Source organism: Silene latifolia, chromosome X (genome assembly GCF_048544455.1).
Source record: "Silene latifolia isolate original U9 population chromosome X, ASM4854445v1, whole genome shotgun sequence".
Taxonomy (NCBI): domain Eukaryota; kingdom Viridiplantae; phylum Streptophyta; class Magnoliopsida; order Caryophyllales; family Caryophyllaceae; genus Silene; species Silene latifolia.
The window spans coordinates 325,506,944-325,524,389 of record NC_133537.1 but is presented as its reverse complement, the minus strand read 5'-3'; the positions used below and the strand labels follow the sequence as shown (position 1 = coordinate 325,524,389).

The 17,446-nt window shown below is 41.7% G+C and overlaps 1 protein-coding gene across 1 annotated transcript; it reads right to left on the bottom strand.

Annotated features, from left to right (window-relative positions):
- Nucleotides 1–12,608: 12,608 nt before the first annotated feature.
- LOC141620756 (protein FAR1-RELATED SEQUENCE 5-like) lies at nt 12,609–16,594 on the bottom strand. The gene is made up of 3 exons (XM_074437546.1): nt 15,998–16,594; nt 14,848–15,901; nt 12,609–13,012 (listed from the first exon to the last, which is right to left on the bottom strand). Exons 1-3 carry the CDS (start codon nt 16,592–16,594, stop codon nt 12,609–12,611), a joined length of 2,055 nt encoding a protein of 684 aa, XP_074293647.1.
- Nucleotides 16,595–17,446: the final 852 nt, after the last annotated feature.

Below are 17,446 nucleotides of genomic sequence, written 5' to 3'. Positions count from 1 at the left end.
TAAGCCTTGTCATTTACCGGTTGAGTTGGAGCATAAGGCACATTGGGCCATCCGTCTACTAAACTTTGACCTAAAGAGCGCCGGGGAGAAGCGGCTACTTGACCTCAATGAGCTTGAAGAATTCCGACTAGAGGCTTATGAGAGCTCTAGGTTGTACAAGGAAAAGACCAAGCGGTTCCATGACAAAGCTATTATAAGGAGGGAATTCAAGGAGGGGGACTTGGTTCTCCTCTTTAATTCAAGGTTCAAGCTCTTTTCGGGAAAATTGAAGTCAAAGTGGTCGGGGCCTTTCACCGTGGTCCGCGCTTTTCCATATGGGTCGGTTGAAGTTTCCGATGGAGACCAAACATTCAAGGTAAATGGACAACGGCTAAAGCACTACATTGCCGGGACCCCTATTATCAAGAATGTGAGCTCAATTGCCACTTTTATTCCAAATCTTTGATTGTTATTCATAACTCCGTCGAGCCTACGACAATAAACAAGGGCGCTACATGGGAGGCAACCCATGCATCTTTGTATATATCATGCATTCTAGACTAGTAGTGAGAGATTTGGAGTCGTATTTTGTCAATTTGGATTGGTGACGGAGGTCACTTTTGAAGAACACAAGTTTTATTTTCGTTGACCCGAAATCCCGACATCATGCGTCGGAGTAATTGTGGAAAACATGAATCCCGGGGTCAATGAAATAGCTCAAAGTTGAGTTGAAGAAAAATTGAGCAATTTGGAAGAACACAACAAAAAAATAGCTGTGTGTTGTGTTTTGCCGGTGGACCGGCAGCCGGCTGGTCCACCGGCAGCGAGGTCAAATAAAAATTTTGAAAAATTGAAGTGAGGGTGTGTTTTGCCGGTAGGCCGGCAGCCGGCTCACCGGCATAACACACCTGGCAAGATGAAAAGTTGAAGAGTTGGTGATTGGGAGTGTGTTTTGCCGGCAGGCCGGCAACCGGCCCACACGCATGACACACATGTTGACTTAGAAAATCTCGAAAATTGGTGAAGAGGAGTGTTTTGCCGGCAGGCCGGCAACCGGCCCACCGGCAGGACACTCATGTATTGAAGCCTGGGAAGTTAATTTTGAGTGAGGAGAGTGTATTGCCGGTAGGCCGGCAGCCGGCTCACCGGCATAACACGCCTGATATTTGGGAAAACGAGATGAGAGGAGTGATTTGCCGGTGGACCGGCAACCGGGTGGTCCACCGGCAGCGAGGTCAAGAAATTTGAAAAGGAAATTCGAAAATTAGAAATTTGGGAAGTGCGTTTTACCGGCTGACCGGTTGCCGGTTCACAAACCGGCAAAACGCATCAACAGACGCAAAATTAAAGCCCGTGTTTCCCCTTTCCCAAATCATTTCTTCTTTCTTCCTTCTTCATTCCTCCATATTTTTTTCCCCCCTTTTCAACCCTTACTCCATTAAAACTCAATCAAACTTCCTCCTACCTTCACCAATCCACTCCAATCATCAAAATGGCCGGAAGAAGAACAAGGGCCGACATAGCAAGGGACCAACAAGCTTTGATTGATCGAGCCGCGACCGATACATACCCCGATCCGGATTTTCCCACTGTCGAATTTACCACGCCTACGCAGAAGGGTAAGTTTATTCTCTTTAAAAATCGTCCCCTCACCCCTACTAAGTTCCTTCATCATCCGTCTTTGTGTGCCATTGGGATTGCTAGGGAGACGGAAACTTTGTTTGAGGGGTGTGGTATGAGGGGAATATTTCACATGCATGAGTACACTTACCCCCGGATCACATGGGAATTTTTGAGTAGTCTTAAGATTACCAAGAGCCGGCAATCGGGGATGGTGGCCACTCTTAGTTTTAGACTAATGAACCGGGAACACAACATCACTTTGGGTAGGTTGGCTCAAATTTTTGGGCTGGAAAATGCGCCGTCGCATACCCCGCCCGCTGATTTTCACTATTCCCGTGTATGGAAGGCGATTTCGGGCCTTGATGATCAACCCGGGGTGAAAAGGCCCGCGACAAGTTGCCACAATCCCGTCATTCGGGTGTGGCATAGATGTATGGGGTGCACCGTTCTTGCGGTGGATGAACCTTAGGTGTTTAGGACCCACGAGCTTGAAATATTAGGGTCCTACTTGTTCACCAAACCCACCCCCTTCCGAATTAATGTGGCTCACTACCTCGCCCTTAACCTATCAAAAATTGCAAGTTCTCCGGGGCACAAAGTCCCGATACATGTGGGTGGCATGATCACCCGAATTGCCCGTAACATGGATCGTCCGGTTGACCTTTCCACGATGAATTGGATACCCGGGGACACCTACTTGACAAAGCACTACATGGCCACCAAACTTGAGTGGTTCAAGGTGAGCCCCCTTGACGATCTTGAATATTGGCAAATCAATCATAAGAATTCAATCCGGCTTCCAAATGTTACCGCGGTAAAGATTGAAAAGGACAAGGAGTTCTATCTCCTTGATATTGAAGAAGACCCTCCCACCGATCAACCACCTCCCAATGCTCCACGAGTTTATTCTAGGGACCGTAGACGCGACACTCCCTCCTCCCTTCGATATGCCGCACCTCAAACTCAACAACCCCCACCGTGGCAATTTCAACAAGGTGAGGCGTCCTCCTCGACCCCTCCTCCCTTGCCACCTTCCCTAACCGAGTGGATGGAGAGGATGGACATTGCCACGGCAAAAGCCGCTAGTGAGAGGGACGTCTTGGGAAGAAAGTTGGACCGGATATATTATGATCAAGCTACCGGTACTTATCCCATCTATGATGATTTTTGTCGTCGGGATTACGTGGGTTATGAGTACCCTCACCCCTCCTACTTCACTTGGCCCGATGGGAACTACTCGAGAGAGGATGGGAGTATGGTCCGCGGAGGTTTTAACCTCCAACCGGACTACTTTGCGCGACCCGTTTTCCCGCCTATGCCCGAGCCTAGACCGGAGGGCCATGAGGCCCAATGGTTTGGGGGAGTTCGGCCCTATTTTGCTAGTGATGCGGGTGCGTCGGGGTCCGGTGGTGGTGTCACGGGAGGAGATAGCGGCGTGATGAATATGAGTGGTGATTTCACGGGTGGTTTTCCGGGTGTCGACGGTAGTGGCGGTAATTTCACCTTCAACGCCGATGATTTAATTCAAGGCTCCGATTTAAACACCGGAGATGATATCAATGATGATGATTTTGATGATGAGATGGGGTCTTAGTCCCCGAATTGATGGTTTCTTTTGTCCTCCCAATCAATCCAAATGCAAAGTATGATTTCTCCCTTTTATCCAAATTTCTCATTCATGTTTAAATTTTTCGCATGCATTTAGTTGATAAATCATTTAGTTGCATCATATAGGATTGCATTAGATTTCAATTTTGTAATATATTGTCACATTTAGTAATTGCATTCACGTAGCATAATTTGCATTGTCATTTCAATTTTGCATGTAGAATAGAGCATGCATTGCATTTTCAAAAATAAAAACAAACTAAAAATTGAAAAATGACAAACACCAAAAACATGTTAATTTATTTCACTAAAATGCCCTCCCATGTTTATAAATAAGTGTGGGGAGGGCCTAAAAAAAAAAAACAACAAAAACATGCTTTTAATTTGAATTCCCTCCACACATTTATTTCCATTTGGAAGTAATGTAAATAAATAAGTGTGGGGAGGGAGTTCTCATATCAAAAACCCAAAAATATGTCCTTTTAATTTTTCAAAACAAAAATCACAAAAATATGTTCTTTTCTTTTCAAAAATTAAAAACTCCAAAAATATGTTCTTTTTTTTTTTTTTTTTTTTCTTATTCACTCCCTATGCTTTTGTCCATTGAGGACAATGTACATCTCAAGTGTGGGGAGGGAAATATCCACTCGTGTATATTTGTTTATAATTGTAAATGTTTATAAATTAAAAAAAAAAAAAAATGACTAAAAATTGAAAAAATTCAAAAATTCAAAAATTTTGCATTGTATATACATGTGTTCGGCTAACAAAGTGGCAAGGTACATTGACTATCCAAGGCAAAAAGGAGACTAGAAGACCGCTTGGTATAGACGTTCTTATCTCTTTCCTTTTTTCCCGTTCTTTCTCTTTTTATATTGTTGTATAATATGGAGGAGGATGGGATTTTTGTTGCTTTGGGTGTCTCCTTGGGAGACCGTTTGGAATTTTGGTGTTGTTTTGCTGCTAGGTTTAGCCAATTTGTTGCATGTTTCATTTCATGTTTGTTTAAATTTCCGCATGCATTTGCTCACATGTAAATACTTGTTGCATTTCTTTCTTTTGCATTGAGTTTGTAAATATTTTTTTTTTTTTTTTAAGGAAGAACATGGTCAAAGGAAGGGAACCAAGTACCCCCATGATGAACTTATGTGCTCAATTGTGCCTTCCCCCTCCTCGTGACTCGCACCCGTGGCCTCTTAGTTAGCCAAGGAAGGGGGAGCTTGACCAAAGAGTCTAGACCGATCTTGTGACACCTTGGGCCGTAGACTAGGCCTCTGGCTCGACCTAAACTACTCAAAAGTAAGGGTAGAGCCTCCTAGGGCGGGTACATTCATACCCCGCCCTCATCTAGGTTTGAGAGTAGGTCTCCTCGCGAGGCGTGTCATATCATTACGCATAAGTGTGTCGCATCGTCCTTAGACCATGAAAATTGCATTACATTTTTGTGCATATGATTTGAAGCAAAAATCAGTTTTATGAACCTCACAAAAGCCAAATTAGCTTAGTTTCGTCCCTTGCATTGATTTCCTTTTTGATTCACCCCTCTGAGCCTTAGCCTATTCCTTTTGGCATACCCACTAAAAGAGCTACATCCCAAAAACACCCCTCCTTAATCAAGAATGGGTCATGATTTGTAGAAGTGTCTAGGTGGTGGAGTCGGAATTTGATGATGGACGAAGTACATGTCCATTGGGTTGAAAATTTTGTCTACATTTGGTGTTGTATATAAATAAGAGGTTTCGAAAAAAGAAATGAAAAACAAAATAGAAAAGTGAAAAAGTCATGAAAAATCCAAAAAATGAGTTACTTGTGTTGTATATATTTGTTTATTGTCAAGAAAAGAAAAAGGCAAGCAACACCCCTACTCATCATTTAAAGGGGTAGAAAAAGCCGTTGCTAAATAAAAAGGGGCAAATTGATGTTTTTCCAAAAATGAGTCGGGTTTGCACATTTTTTGCATGGCTTGGGAAACCGAGTCGTTGTTACGGTGTAGACGTTACCATTTGTTGAAATAAAAGGAGTTTTATCAAATTTTTCCTACTTGAGTTGGGTTTATGCAATTTTTGCATAGTTTTGGTCATCATTGCTATGTTAGGGCATAGACGTGTCTCTTGTGTTGCAATAAGAAATGGGATGTGATGTGTCGACGATTCTTGATTTTAGCTCCACATGTCCAAACGGTGCTTGCACCAATCCCGTTTTGACCTTCTCCTTAGCCCCGTTGTAACCCTTTGCTTCATATTGTATGCATTTTTATCATTGTTTGCATTTCATTGGACATAGGACGGTCTTACACATTAGACTGCGGGCACGTTTTCGCTAGTCGAGTTAGTCGAGTGGTTTTGGTTACTTTTTGTCACAAAAATCACCCTATTCTTTCATTGAGTGACGAGTGAAAACCGTGAGGATGTCGTTGCCTTGGTCCCCTTAGTCATGGGTCCTTTGGTCGAATCTTGTGTCGGCCTTGTAATTCTCGGCGGTCTTGCCCTTTCTTCCCTTTCCCCGCTCTCGAATTAGTTTCTTGAGCATTGGTCACACATGGGTTGCTTTTGTCACATTTAGGGGGTTGGCACCTCATTTGGCACTCCTGAGACGGTACTCCCGACCGAGACCATGTTTTGTTATTTGAAAAAATCCGACCACTTAGATGAGGAAAGTGGATCATTTTGTTAGATGCATTCTATTTGTTGATTATGTGCTTTCATGATGAATGAGTCAAAAGTTTTGTAGCAAGACCCAACTTGCCTTGCAATAGGGCACTCTCCCCTCATGGGTGTCAAATTGTGAGTTGAAGGGGCGTTGAGTGCGCTAATACTCGATCGGCTTAAGTAGTAGTTTAGTTGAGTGATGCTTATATTGTGCATCCACTCTCCATGTCTATCATAATAATGCTTTGTACATTTGGTTTAAGGACTTACTCGGGGACGAGTAAGGATTAAGTGTGGGGAGGTTTGACATACGATTAATTTACCTCTAATTCCCTCTTTCTTTTACGCATACCGACTCATATCGAGTCGGTTTCGGGTGTTTTTCCTTGCGTTTTGTGCCCAATACCCGTACTTGTTACCTTGTGCATCCTTTTGTAGGAAACGACCCAAGTATGGAGAATTCGGGGCAAGAAAGGCACCCCATTGCCTTTACATGAAGAAGAGGTGAAGAAATGCTGAAGAGTGTGTTTTGCCGGTGCACCGGCAGCCGGTCTACCTACCGGCAAAACACACCCCAGAGAATGACTTGGAATTGTGAAGAAAAGATTGAAGTGTGTGCTTTGCCGGCAGGCCGGCAACCGGCCCACCGGTAAAGCACAACAGGTGGAATTAATTGGAGAATTTGGTTAAAAACAAGCTTGGCCTCGCTGCCGGTAGGAGCACCGGCAGCCGGTCGACCGGCAGTTCACACATCCAAAGTTCAGAAGAGTGTGTTTTGCCGGCAGGCCGGCAACCGGCCCACCGGCAAAACACGAATGCCAGATGTTTTTAATTCCTTGCACGTTTTTGCGGAGAGCACTTTTGCCGGTGCACCATTACGCAACGCAACAGACGGGATTTTGAGCCTTTCTTCCTCTTTTCTTCCTAATTTTGTACAAGCCTATAAATACCCCCTCTTAAACCCCTTTGTACACACAACCCTAGATCCAGAAATTTTACCCTTTCAAGCTTTAACTTTCTTAATCTCTTTGTTAATCTTTCTTTAATTAGAGAAGTTCTTCAATCAATTAGTGATTGAATTTGGGTTTGTAAGAAGATTGAAGGATTTCCTTCTTTATTATTTCTATCCAAATTCCTCTTTCACTATTTTGTTGGTATTATTTCTCTCCCTATTTTCAATTGTTTACATTTTGTTCATCTTTTATGTTTGTTTGATTGTTTATGTTAAAATTGTTGTTGTTGTTTGTTTGTTGTTGTTAAATCCATCATTTCTTATCTTATCATTGTTCATCTTTCCTTTGTTCCTCTTGCTTTTGTTCATCATTGGGTAGTTGTCCTCAAAGACTTAATCTTTGAGTTGATTTGGTTAAAGATTGTGTCTTTAGGTTTAAATCTCTCTCATTATTAGATTAAATCATCTTTCCTTCCACCCATTGTTAGATTGTTGCATGTTTAGTAGTGAATTTCATCTTCTCACCATGTTTGTGACCAAAGTTTCCATCTTTATTGTTAATTTTGCAATTAGAACCATGATTAGTGAGTAGTCTTCCACTAGGGCTCGGTTTGACCCGACATGAGTAATTTCATTAATTGAATTTCATAAAGGCTAATTATTTGGGGAAATTGGTGAGGGTAGTTTAGAGGATTGACTTGGTTTATGGGATGACTTTTGGGTAGTGTCGACTTACGACCCTTGACCACCAACGAGAGTTGGTTAGGTTGTGATTTGGATACCCGAGACTTGACCCTATTGTTGACCTCGGTTGAGACCGAAAGGAGAACCGGGTAGGACTCCTCTAAACTAGCGTTTGAAATCGACCCTCGAGAGAGGGAGTGGGATGACCCGGGAATTGATGGGGCTTAATGACCTTAGCAAATATTGGACTACCTTGGGAAAATGCATGTTTTTGGGGTAGTCGGGTATTGAGTTAGGGATTCCGACCTTCGAACCCGAGAGGGGGGTTGGTGGGTAGTGCTAGTGTCCTATTTCGAACCCGAGAGGGGGGTCTTAGGCGAATTAGAGCCGTCACCTCCTCGCCTAACTACCTTTGTGATTAGCCTAGAAATTTAACCATGTGGAATTGCGAATTGTTTGGGAAGAACCGAGTCTTAGGCCTTTAAATTATTTGAATTACCATCTACCCTTCGTGTTTGTTTGATTTCCTTGCTTTTGTTAAGTTTGCATTTCTCTTTATTTTAGGTAGCATTAGTATAACAACCATCCTCTCTTATTTTCGACTTAGCTAAACGATCGGATTAGAACAATTAGTAATCTTTTCAACTCCTTGTGGGATCGACCCTTAATAGTGTACAACGATAGAATCGTGCACTTGCGAGGTATAGCTTGATACCATCATTGTCTTTGATCTCCGGCGCGGCACGTTACCGGCGATCTGTGCCTGAGACGCCGTCACATCCAGTGCCTTCAACTGCTGCTTCATAAGTTCGTGAGGAGCCGGTCTGCGATCACGTGGTCCGGCCTTAGGATGCAGCTCAACAACTCTCCCGTTCTCGTCAAGTCCCAACCTCTTGAGGACGGAGGCAGGCAGTTCCGGGCCAAATCGGTCTGCAGAAGAAACGAAGCAGGAGTTAAGTAAAAGAAATAAACCAAAGTTCAAAAACAGAAACATAAAAGGCAAAGATGGGCCTCACACCGACCCCACTCACCCTGTTCGAGGGCCGGTATGAGGCCGACGTGGTAGAGCAGCTCATCCTGAAGAACGATCTGTGTCGGGGGCATCCATCCCTTCGGCGTGCCATCCTTCTCAGCCTCAAACAGCCTCATTGCCCGCTTTTCGTCCTCATTAAGATAGACCTTCGAGGCGTCCATCTTAAGTTTATTCCGGGAGACGTATCTGTCATGCTCCCCTTGATTCTCGCACCGCAAATTGACGCGGTCCTGGAAAGACCGGGGCAGCGGATAGTCCTCCAGAACCTCAACGTATACCCACCGCCCCTTCCAGTCCTTGCAAGAAGTAAGCTTAGGGACGGTGATATAACCCGGCTCAGTCTGTATACTGTACCAGCCCGGGCCACCTAGGGTAGTCCCCCGAAGGTGGTGGAGCCGGCGAAAGAGGTTCACCGTTGGGGCCTCCCCTTTGAAAAGACACAACCATACAAAACCAACAATCGTCCTGATGGCCAACGGATGCAGTTGGGCCACGACGACATTCATGGCTTTAAAAATGGCAGCAATGTATTCATTCAGAGGAAACCGGAGCCCATACTCCAGGTGTCTGATGTATACGCCGATACAACCCTCGGGAGGGCAACAGACGGCCTGACCCTCCTCAGGGATAACAATTCTATACCCCCTGCCGAAGGAGTAGTGGTGTTCAAAAAGTTCAGAACCGGAACAACTGGCGAACTTGTTCGTCCAGGCACGATCAGGACTGATCGAGCAGGCATCACCGTGCCACGAAACAAGCGGCCTCTCTACGGCAGAAGGGGTCGCCTCATCATCGTCATCATCAATACCCTCCAAATATCTCTCATCAATTTCAGGAGAAGGAGACCTGGGGCCCCCGAACCTTAGCGGGGTAACGCAAGTGGCTCCCGCTCATCGAGATGCGACGGTTCGCCCCGTTAAAATCTGGTTCCAAAGATCGTTGAAGACATGACAACAAATACTTAACAAATAAAAGTTGAAAAATTTGTTTGTTTACCTTGGAAAAGTGTTACGCCGAGAAGACTAGAGAGAAGTTTCTTCGAAGAAAGCTAGAGAGAAGAAATTTTTTGAGAAAATGAAATTTGTGCGGAAAATTAAGGGGCACACTGCTCTATTTATAGAGCAAAGCCCATGAAATGGACCAATCAGGGCAAAGCCCATGAAACGTCGACCAATCAATACCAAGCCACGCGTCAAGCATGCAGCCATGGAATGTCAATCGACATACAGTTACAAATCTTCTTCAACACGCTCCTTGGTATGACTTGCTAACGGCCAGCTAATCAACAAAGCAAAGACAGCACCGGCCGGGGGCAATCAAAAGCACAAACGACACTCTCAACCTTGGTCTCGGCCAGCGCCACTTTCTTTTCCACATAGGATTTCCGTTACACATCCATGTGGAGGGGGGATATGGTACGGCCTGAACAGAACCAAGCCGAGGAAGAAGAAGCCGGGAAAGAAATTCAACTTGCGCAGAATACGCTCAACACTCATCGAAGGTCCATACCACGACATAGACTACGCTGGGGGCAAATTGATGGGGCATATTCTGCACCCGCTGACCGAGTCAACATACTGAGCAAGGTCAAAACCAAAAGACAGGAAGTCAACGTATTAGACATCCTAACCGACGCAGCCTGTCGGCCTGTCACTTGGGTCTCGGCTGGGCAACTAACCAGCCGGGAGGCATATCCGCGTACTCACATCTAAGTCCCCTCGGCATGGAGTCAACCAGGCCAGCCGGCCTGCCATGGGTCCCTCGGCCGAGGGTAGAACAGTCTTTCCACCTGCTCTGCCACTTGGCCACTACGTGACAAAAGGTGAAAGTCTATAAATACTCCTCAATTCTCATTGAGAAAACGATCGAATAATCCACATTTCATCCATAAACTCACTATTAATCTGGTATAAACTCCTTTATCTCTCTACAATATACTTTGCCAAGTAACACACAACTTAATCTCTTTAAGTTTACTGACTTGAGCGTCGGAGTGAGTACGCTCGGTACCAAGCCGAGCCCTCAGTTTGTTCATTGTTTCAGGAGAGGCCGAAAGGAAGAAACAAGCAAAAGACGTCATTCATCAAGCTTACGTGGTCACAAACACTGCTCCGGAATTACACCCGGAACAAATATGATTAAAATATTAATATTAAATATGTTTTATTTAAAAAAATATATTTTTTCGATTTAAAAAATGGTAAAAAAACTCTAACCCGACTTGTAAACCGTACGACCAACACGTATTTGACCCGATCCGCACAACCCGTTTAACAAGTCTAGACATGGGTAATAGGGTGGAGCTCTACATCATCTCTAATCCCATGTTCAAATTTATTAAAAATATTTACAATATTATATAGGACTATATTCAGTTATTACAATACTTTGCAAAAACAGAAATTATACTCCCTTCACCTCGTCGTTTGTTTACCTTCTATTTTGACACAAAGATCAAAGAGAGGGTAGGGTACAATTTGTTGGATGACTAGTACAATGGATCAAAATGAGATGTATGATCCAATAACTCATGAAAATCATTTCTAATTAGAAAGTTAAAATAAATGAGTGAGACACGAAAAAAATTGTACTGTTATAGATAAATAAACGTAATTTATTTTCGTAGTACATATTACATTTTATCCATTAATTTCTATTTCTTACCCCTAACCAAAAAAATGCTTGAAACCTAACTTGGTAAATTCCTAATTTCATACCACCTCTCAAATTACACAAATTTGTCAATTATGAATGATAATCTGAAAGTTAAGTATGTATTTTATCCACTAATTTCATGTTTATGAAACTATCAATGTCTCTCTTTCATTTTTTTTAATTAATAATTAAAGGAGTGGGAGTAGAGTAGGCAATGGCCCGTGCTAGGTCGGCCCGCGTGCCGGCCCATCGTGCTTTCCCCCAAATTTGGCCCGGCCCAGACACGGATATTGGGCTTCTCGGGCCGTGCCGTGCCAGGCCCATTCACCCCTGCCCCCGTCGCGGCCCGCTCCTGGCACGCCCATTTTCGTGCTCGGGTCGTGCCTGGCCCATTGGCTAATTGTGCCTTGCACGTGGGCGGACCGGCCTTCAGTTTTTTTTCTTGTTTTTTTAAAAAAATGTTATATTTTTAGTATGTTTTTGTCTAAAAACCGATGAATAACAATGATTTAAATACTTATTTTATTAAATATTAATGTCCTTGATTAATTGTATATTTTATGTACTCGATTTAATTAAATAATTTAAATAATTAAGAACCGATATTAAAAAAAACGGCTAGATCTTAAGTAAAACAACCATAAACAGTTTGTTTTCTTCCCTTACGTGCCATTTCACGGGCCGTACCGTGCCAGGTGCGTGCTCGTGCCATTCGGGCTCGTGCCTAGGTTACTATTCACTTTGGCTCGTGCCGTGCCGGACTCGTGCCGCCCAAGCTGGCCCGACCCGAATTGCCATCTCTAGGTGGAAGGAGTCAGGAAAGGGATGGAGACAGGTTGTCGGGGGAAGGGGTACTGGTCGGAGGCGGAAAGAGTGTCATCGATGAGGTGTTGCTGGAGTGGTGCAGGGAGTATTGGTCGGAGCGGGGAATGTGGGACGATGTGGGTATACTTTTGGGGTGAATTAGGGGTCGGTGAGACATTGTCGAAGGGGGAACTGGCGGTTGTCGTTGTGGGGAAGGTTGGCCAGCGGTGCAGCAGAAGTGGGCGGCTGGCAGAGGGTAACGGGTGGTCAACTGTGGTATGGTAGGGGTTTGTTTTTCCTTTACTTTTCAGTGCAGTACACATCTTTGCGAGATGGGATGGAAAATGAGAAGGGTAGAATGGTCAATAATGTACTGCGATAAGTAAAATGCGTATTGCGCAAATCAATACCCATAATAAATGACCATGACTGGGGATTTGACATACTTATTTATCATCCCTTGGCTGCTAATGAATTTATTTTATAGGAGAGACGTTAATAATGGATATTTGAACTAAAATAGGGCATTTCCCAATTGCAATAACTGCATATCCTCTAAGAGTTTGATTTGACAGCGAGAAGTATGATCGACACACTTAAATAATTGCTCAAGAAATCATCGTTAAAATGAGTAAAATTGGGGCACTTCTAATAAACCGGGGAAATGCAGCATTTGTTGTTTAAACATTGCCTGAAGTACTTCAGAAGAACTCACAGATAATCTAAGATGTGTCATTTTAGGGAAGATACTATCGGTTGGACCGTCGCCAATAAGGTTCGTTGTTGGACCACCACTGACGTCAAGCGACTTAAGGTTGGAAATCGAATTGAACATCCACATTGATACAAGAGGAGAATCGGCACTAAAGCGCAAGTGTTCCAATATTGGAGCATCAATGATAACCTCAATGTCACCACGGATCCACGACATATCTAGAGTTATACGCAATCGCTTCAAATTCTTATTCGATATTGACACCGACCCATTTCTACCCTTTGGCTTAACAATAAGGGAAAATGTCAAGTCTTCAAGTGATGGGCAATTACTTAGTAGCCATCTAAAAAATTCGTAATTAACCGATAAAAGAGTAAGTCTCTTGAGCTTTGGAAGAATAATAGGATGTAAAATAAACCTATAACATTCGTCGTGAAATAATGAAATGTCGAGTGATTCCAACGAATGAATTTTAAAAAGGCTAGGCGGGCAAACTCGGTCAGGAAAGCGACAAAAACCAGCTGAACGAATCTTGATGTGTCGGGTGTTACGAGCACATAGTCGACGAACCCATGAGTCTAAGATAGACCTTACACAAGGTTCTTCATAGAGGGTATGGTTAAGATGAATACTAAAGGTATTGATAGAAGGTGTGGTGAATATGGTGAAGAGGTTATCAAGGATGTTCCAAATCTCGGGAAGATTGTCCTTAACAGATTCGAAAAGATTGGCGTCGAAATAAGTAGCGGAAATCTTAACGGTGGAGTATTGAGGAAAGTTAACGTGGGAGATTATCTTTACGATAATATCGTCGGAAAGGGAGCTCCATCTATGTTGTTGTAGCATTGCTTTGCTTTTAGGGTTTTTTCGCCTTTGTTGAATCCCTTGGCTTAAAATTGGAGACGAACAAGGGCAGGGTAAATAAGGATTTAGTTTTTAATATTGAGATAAATAAGATTATATTCAGAGTTATTTGGAGATTACCAATATTATTACTAGGATTAGATATTTAGGCGATTAGATATTTAGGTTAGGGTTTTTTCCGCCTTTGCGTCTATCAAGGATGACTTTTTAAGCTAAGGCATCCAACAAAGGCATTCAATACTCTACCGTTAAGCTAAGGATGACTTTTTCGCCTTTGCCTTATATTAAGGGGTACTACCAACACAAAAATAAAACCTCAAAGTTATCATGAGCAGATTCTTAAAAGTAGGCGTACCATGATAAATCTAACAAAATTAAGGGGTACCATGTGAAATTTCCGAATTTTTTTATAATTGTGTCAATATAATTAATGTAACCATTTAATATTAAATTATGGTAGAAAAAATGCGTTGGCACTATTTTTTTACCTACGTATATTCTAATCCTAACGAGAAAATTTCTAGTGTTACATAAACACCACATCATTAGAATGATGTGGTGTTACCAACCAATAAAAACTATTTAAATTGCCATGTAAAAATAAGGAAAATAAAATTAATTTATAAAGACTGAGATACTTGCCTAACAAACAAGATTCCAATCTTCGAGATCTCTCAATCTTCTAGTTCTTATTATCTCTAAATCAATCGGTTTAACTTTTATAAATTGCAAATTGGTCCCTGCCTATATATCTATTACAAATTGCAAATTGGTCCCTGCCTATATATCTCTCTACAATCAGCAATATTAGCATATGAATGTAGCATTAAAGGATTTCAAGTATAGAGAATTACTACATGTTCTTATTACTACCTTTAAATTGTCTCGTACTATACTATGAAGTACACGAAAAATTATGGCAAATGAAAAACCTTCATAAATTACTTAAAAGAAAATATAACAATATGAATGCTGTTATACTCCGTAAAAAAATGGCTAACGAAAAATTTGAAATCGACTCAAAAAGAACTTGCTTTATAAGAACTAGAATCTGAGTTGGGAAGTCCAATGTAGGCAAATGCAGCTATTCACTTCATTGATCTTCAAGAAATCTCAATTATTGCCTGCAAATTAAGATTGCAATAGTGAAAATCAGTGTGAGTGCTTAAGCAAACAATTATTTTTTTATACGTTGTCACTACTCATTAGTACACTATGACACTCTGCTAAAGAGAAGACTATCAAAATTAAAAGAGCAAGAGACTTCGAGTTATAGACTTACGGGCATTTTCTCTATTTGTCGATTTTTTTCTCTTCTCAAGGGCACCTTTTAGTCTCACATTTGATTCACCCACTGGTCTTCTCTTAGTGGGGTTCTTCACTTGTAGAGTATGATTTCTATCGCTATCTATATCACCATTTCTATCATCATCTGAGTTTGAACTATCATCACTAGAAATATTTATATCCGCAACATGATTTTCAATCTCCTTTACCCAAGCTGATAAATACTTTTCTGCAATCTTAACCCCATTGCCATCTAGCACACTTTGGTTTATGGCTTTATAAGCCTTGTGTAATAGATAATTTCTCGCAAGTGTTACAGATAGTTTTGAAGTTCCATCATTCAAACTATTGCTCCCAACTTGCTTTGCTCCCTTTTTCACATCTTTTGTCCATCTTTTGAGTATGTAATTAGAAGTAATCACACTCACTCCATGTAAGTTAAGAACTTTCAGAACATGACAACATAATAAACCCTTTGACTCAAAGTTCTTACATGAACATGTCACTGAACCACACAAGGGATTAAACTTAACGACGAAATCAACCGTCTTTGTCTCTTGTTGTAGGACATGAACATAATGGTCACCATCCTGGCTATATCCTTTCGCAACCAAGTGTAATGTATCATAAAACTCTCTCTTAAACTCATCAAAAATTGCAAGAGTATAAACCTCATCCGCTTGCCTCAAAATTCCACTATCTCGAGCCGCATACACCGGTTTTCCCATCCTGCAGCGAAAAGCTAGCTTTCGCTCTTTAGAGCGCCATCGTTCAGCGACCTTTTGTACATGATGAACTAGACGGCTCAGTGTCATGGTCTTACAAGACATCTTACGAATAACACTATTTGTACTTTCGCTCCGTTGCGTGGATCTAACACCAGCCGAAAATATATCAAGACTAAATACCGGACACCATTTTTGACGAAGGTCATATAAACGTTTTAACCATTTATGATCTGTGATATCATAATCAACTATCATTTTGAACCAAATTTCCTCGAACTCAAGTTCGGAGCGACAACCATATACACACTTGGTAAAAATTTCCTTAAACCCGGGAACAGATAATTAATGACTAAGATGTTTTCCTGCATTTTGAGATAAATGCCACATACATAGACGATGTTTGGTGTTAGGAAATACCTCTTTGATAACATTTGTCATAGCTTGGCTCTGATCAGTGAAAATAGTTATCGGATGTCGATTACCCATTGCTTTCAAGAAGGTTTTAAATAGCCAAACAAAAGTTTCAGTAGTTTCATCTAATAAAAATGCACATCCAATAACCACATTCTTATGGTGGTTAATTCCAGTAAATGGGGCACATATCATACCGTACATATTTGTACGATAAGTACTGTCAAAAATCAACACATCCCCGAAAGACTCATAATCTATCAATGATCTACCGTCACGCCAAAAAAAGTTGGTCATGTGGCCATCGTCATCTAACTGCACAGAATAGAAAAACATTGGGTCATTCTGCTGTTCATTGCAAAAATGATTCACAAGACTTTGAGCATCTCCTGCTTTTAACTGAGTCTTCTTTTTCGTGCGAATATGATTATTTAGATCTTCTAATGTAAACTGAACTTTGGTTTCTCCACCCTTTTCATTCGCTAAGTATGAAAACGTTTTAGCCTCGAAACCTGCGTCAACCATGGAAGAAATAACCGATGCATCAGCTGAATCTATTTTTCTCCCCGATCTTAGTAAGTGTTTTTCATCATCTGCTGCCATTTCATGGTTATGTTCATCATTGAAGTCAACAACGGTCCATAAACTGCCTCCTTCTTTAAATCTAATGGACGCCTTACACAGAGTGCGGGTATCCAAACGATTTTCAGATTCACCATTTGATACTCCTTCCTTCGAACATACAAATGTACGTGTAATGATTTTTGTTAGGGGATTGATTATTACGAACAATAAATTTAACAAACAAATACAGACCGAATCGACTAAGCAATGGACAACTGATACGAAAAGGATATATGGTGAAATTTGACTACAACAAATGCCTCATTTACAATAAGAAAAATGGCCAACTAATAACTTCCGTAAACATGGCCGCAAACAAGACTTTCCCATTAAAAATGCCCGTAAACACAGAAAAATCAACCACACAAAAAGAAACTCCTCAAAAATCGAAAATTTCAAACTCCAAAACAACACAAATTTCTACACCATATCCAAAAAACCAAAAAACACCAAATCCAATGCTTATAAAGCCCATCAAACAATGTTATCAAGAAAAACGACCTCCATCTCCGCGAAAAAACTTGGATTGTGGCCATGCTATCATGGTACTTACCGCTCGAGAGTCACCAAGTTTACAAGAAGCAAATGAAAAAAGAGTTGAAGTCAAGGAAGCAGAAATAAAGAAAAATAACATAACAAGGGAGCTTGGAGACAATGAAGCCATGGGCCGAAAACAGCCACACAAGATCAAGCATAATAAGAATCGCTCCAGCCAAAGCTACAACACTCGGCTGAACACCAGAGGCTACTCAACATCAAGATGTCGCATCAAATATTTCAATAATGAAAGTTTCTCACAACAGGTCAAAGCACATAAAGATAAGTTATCAT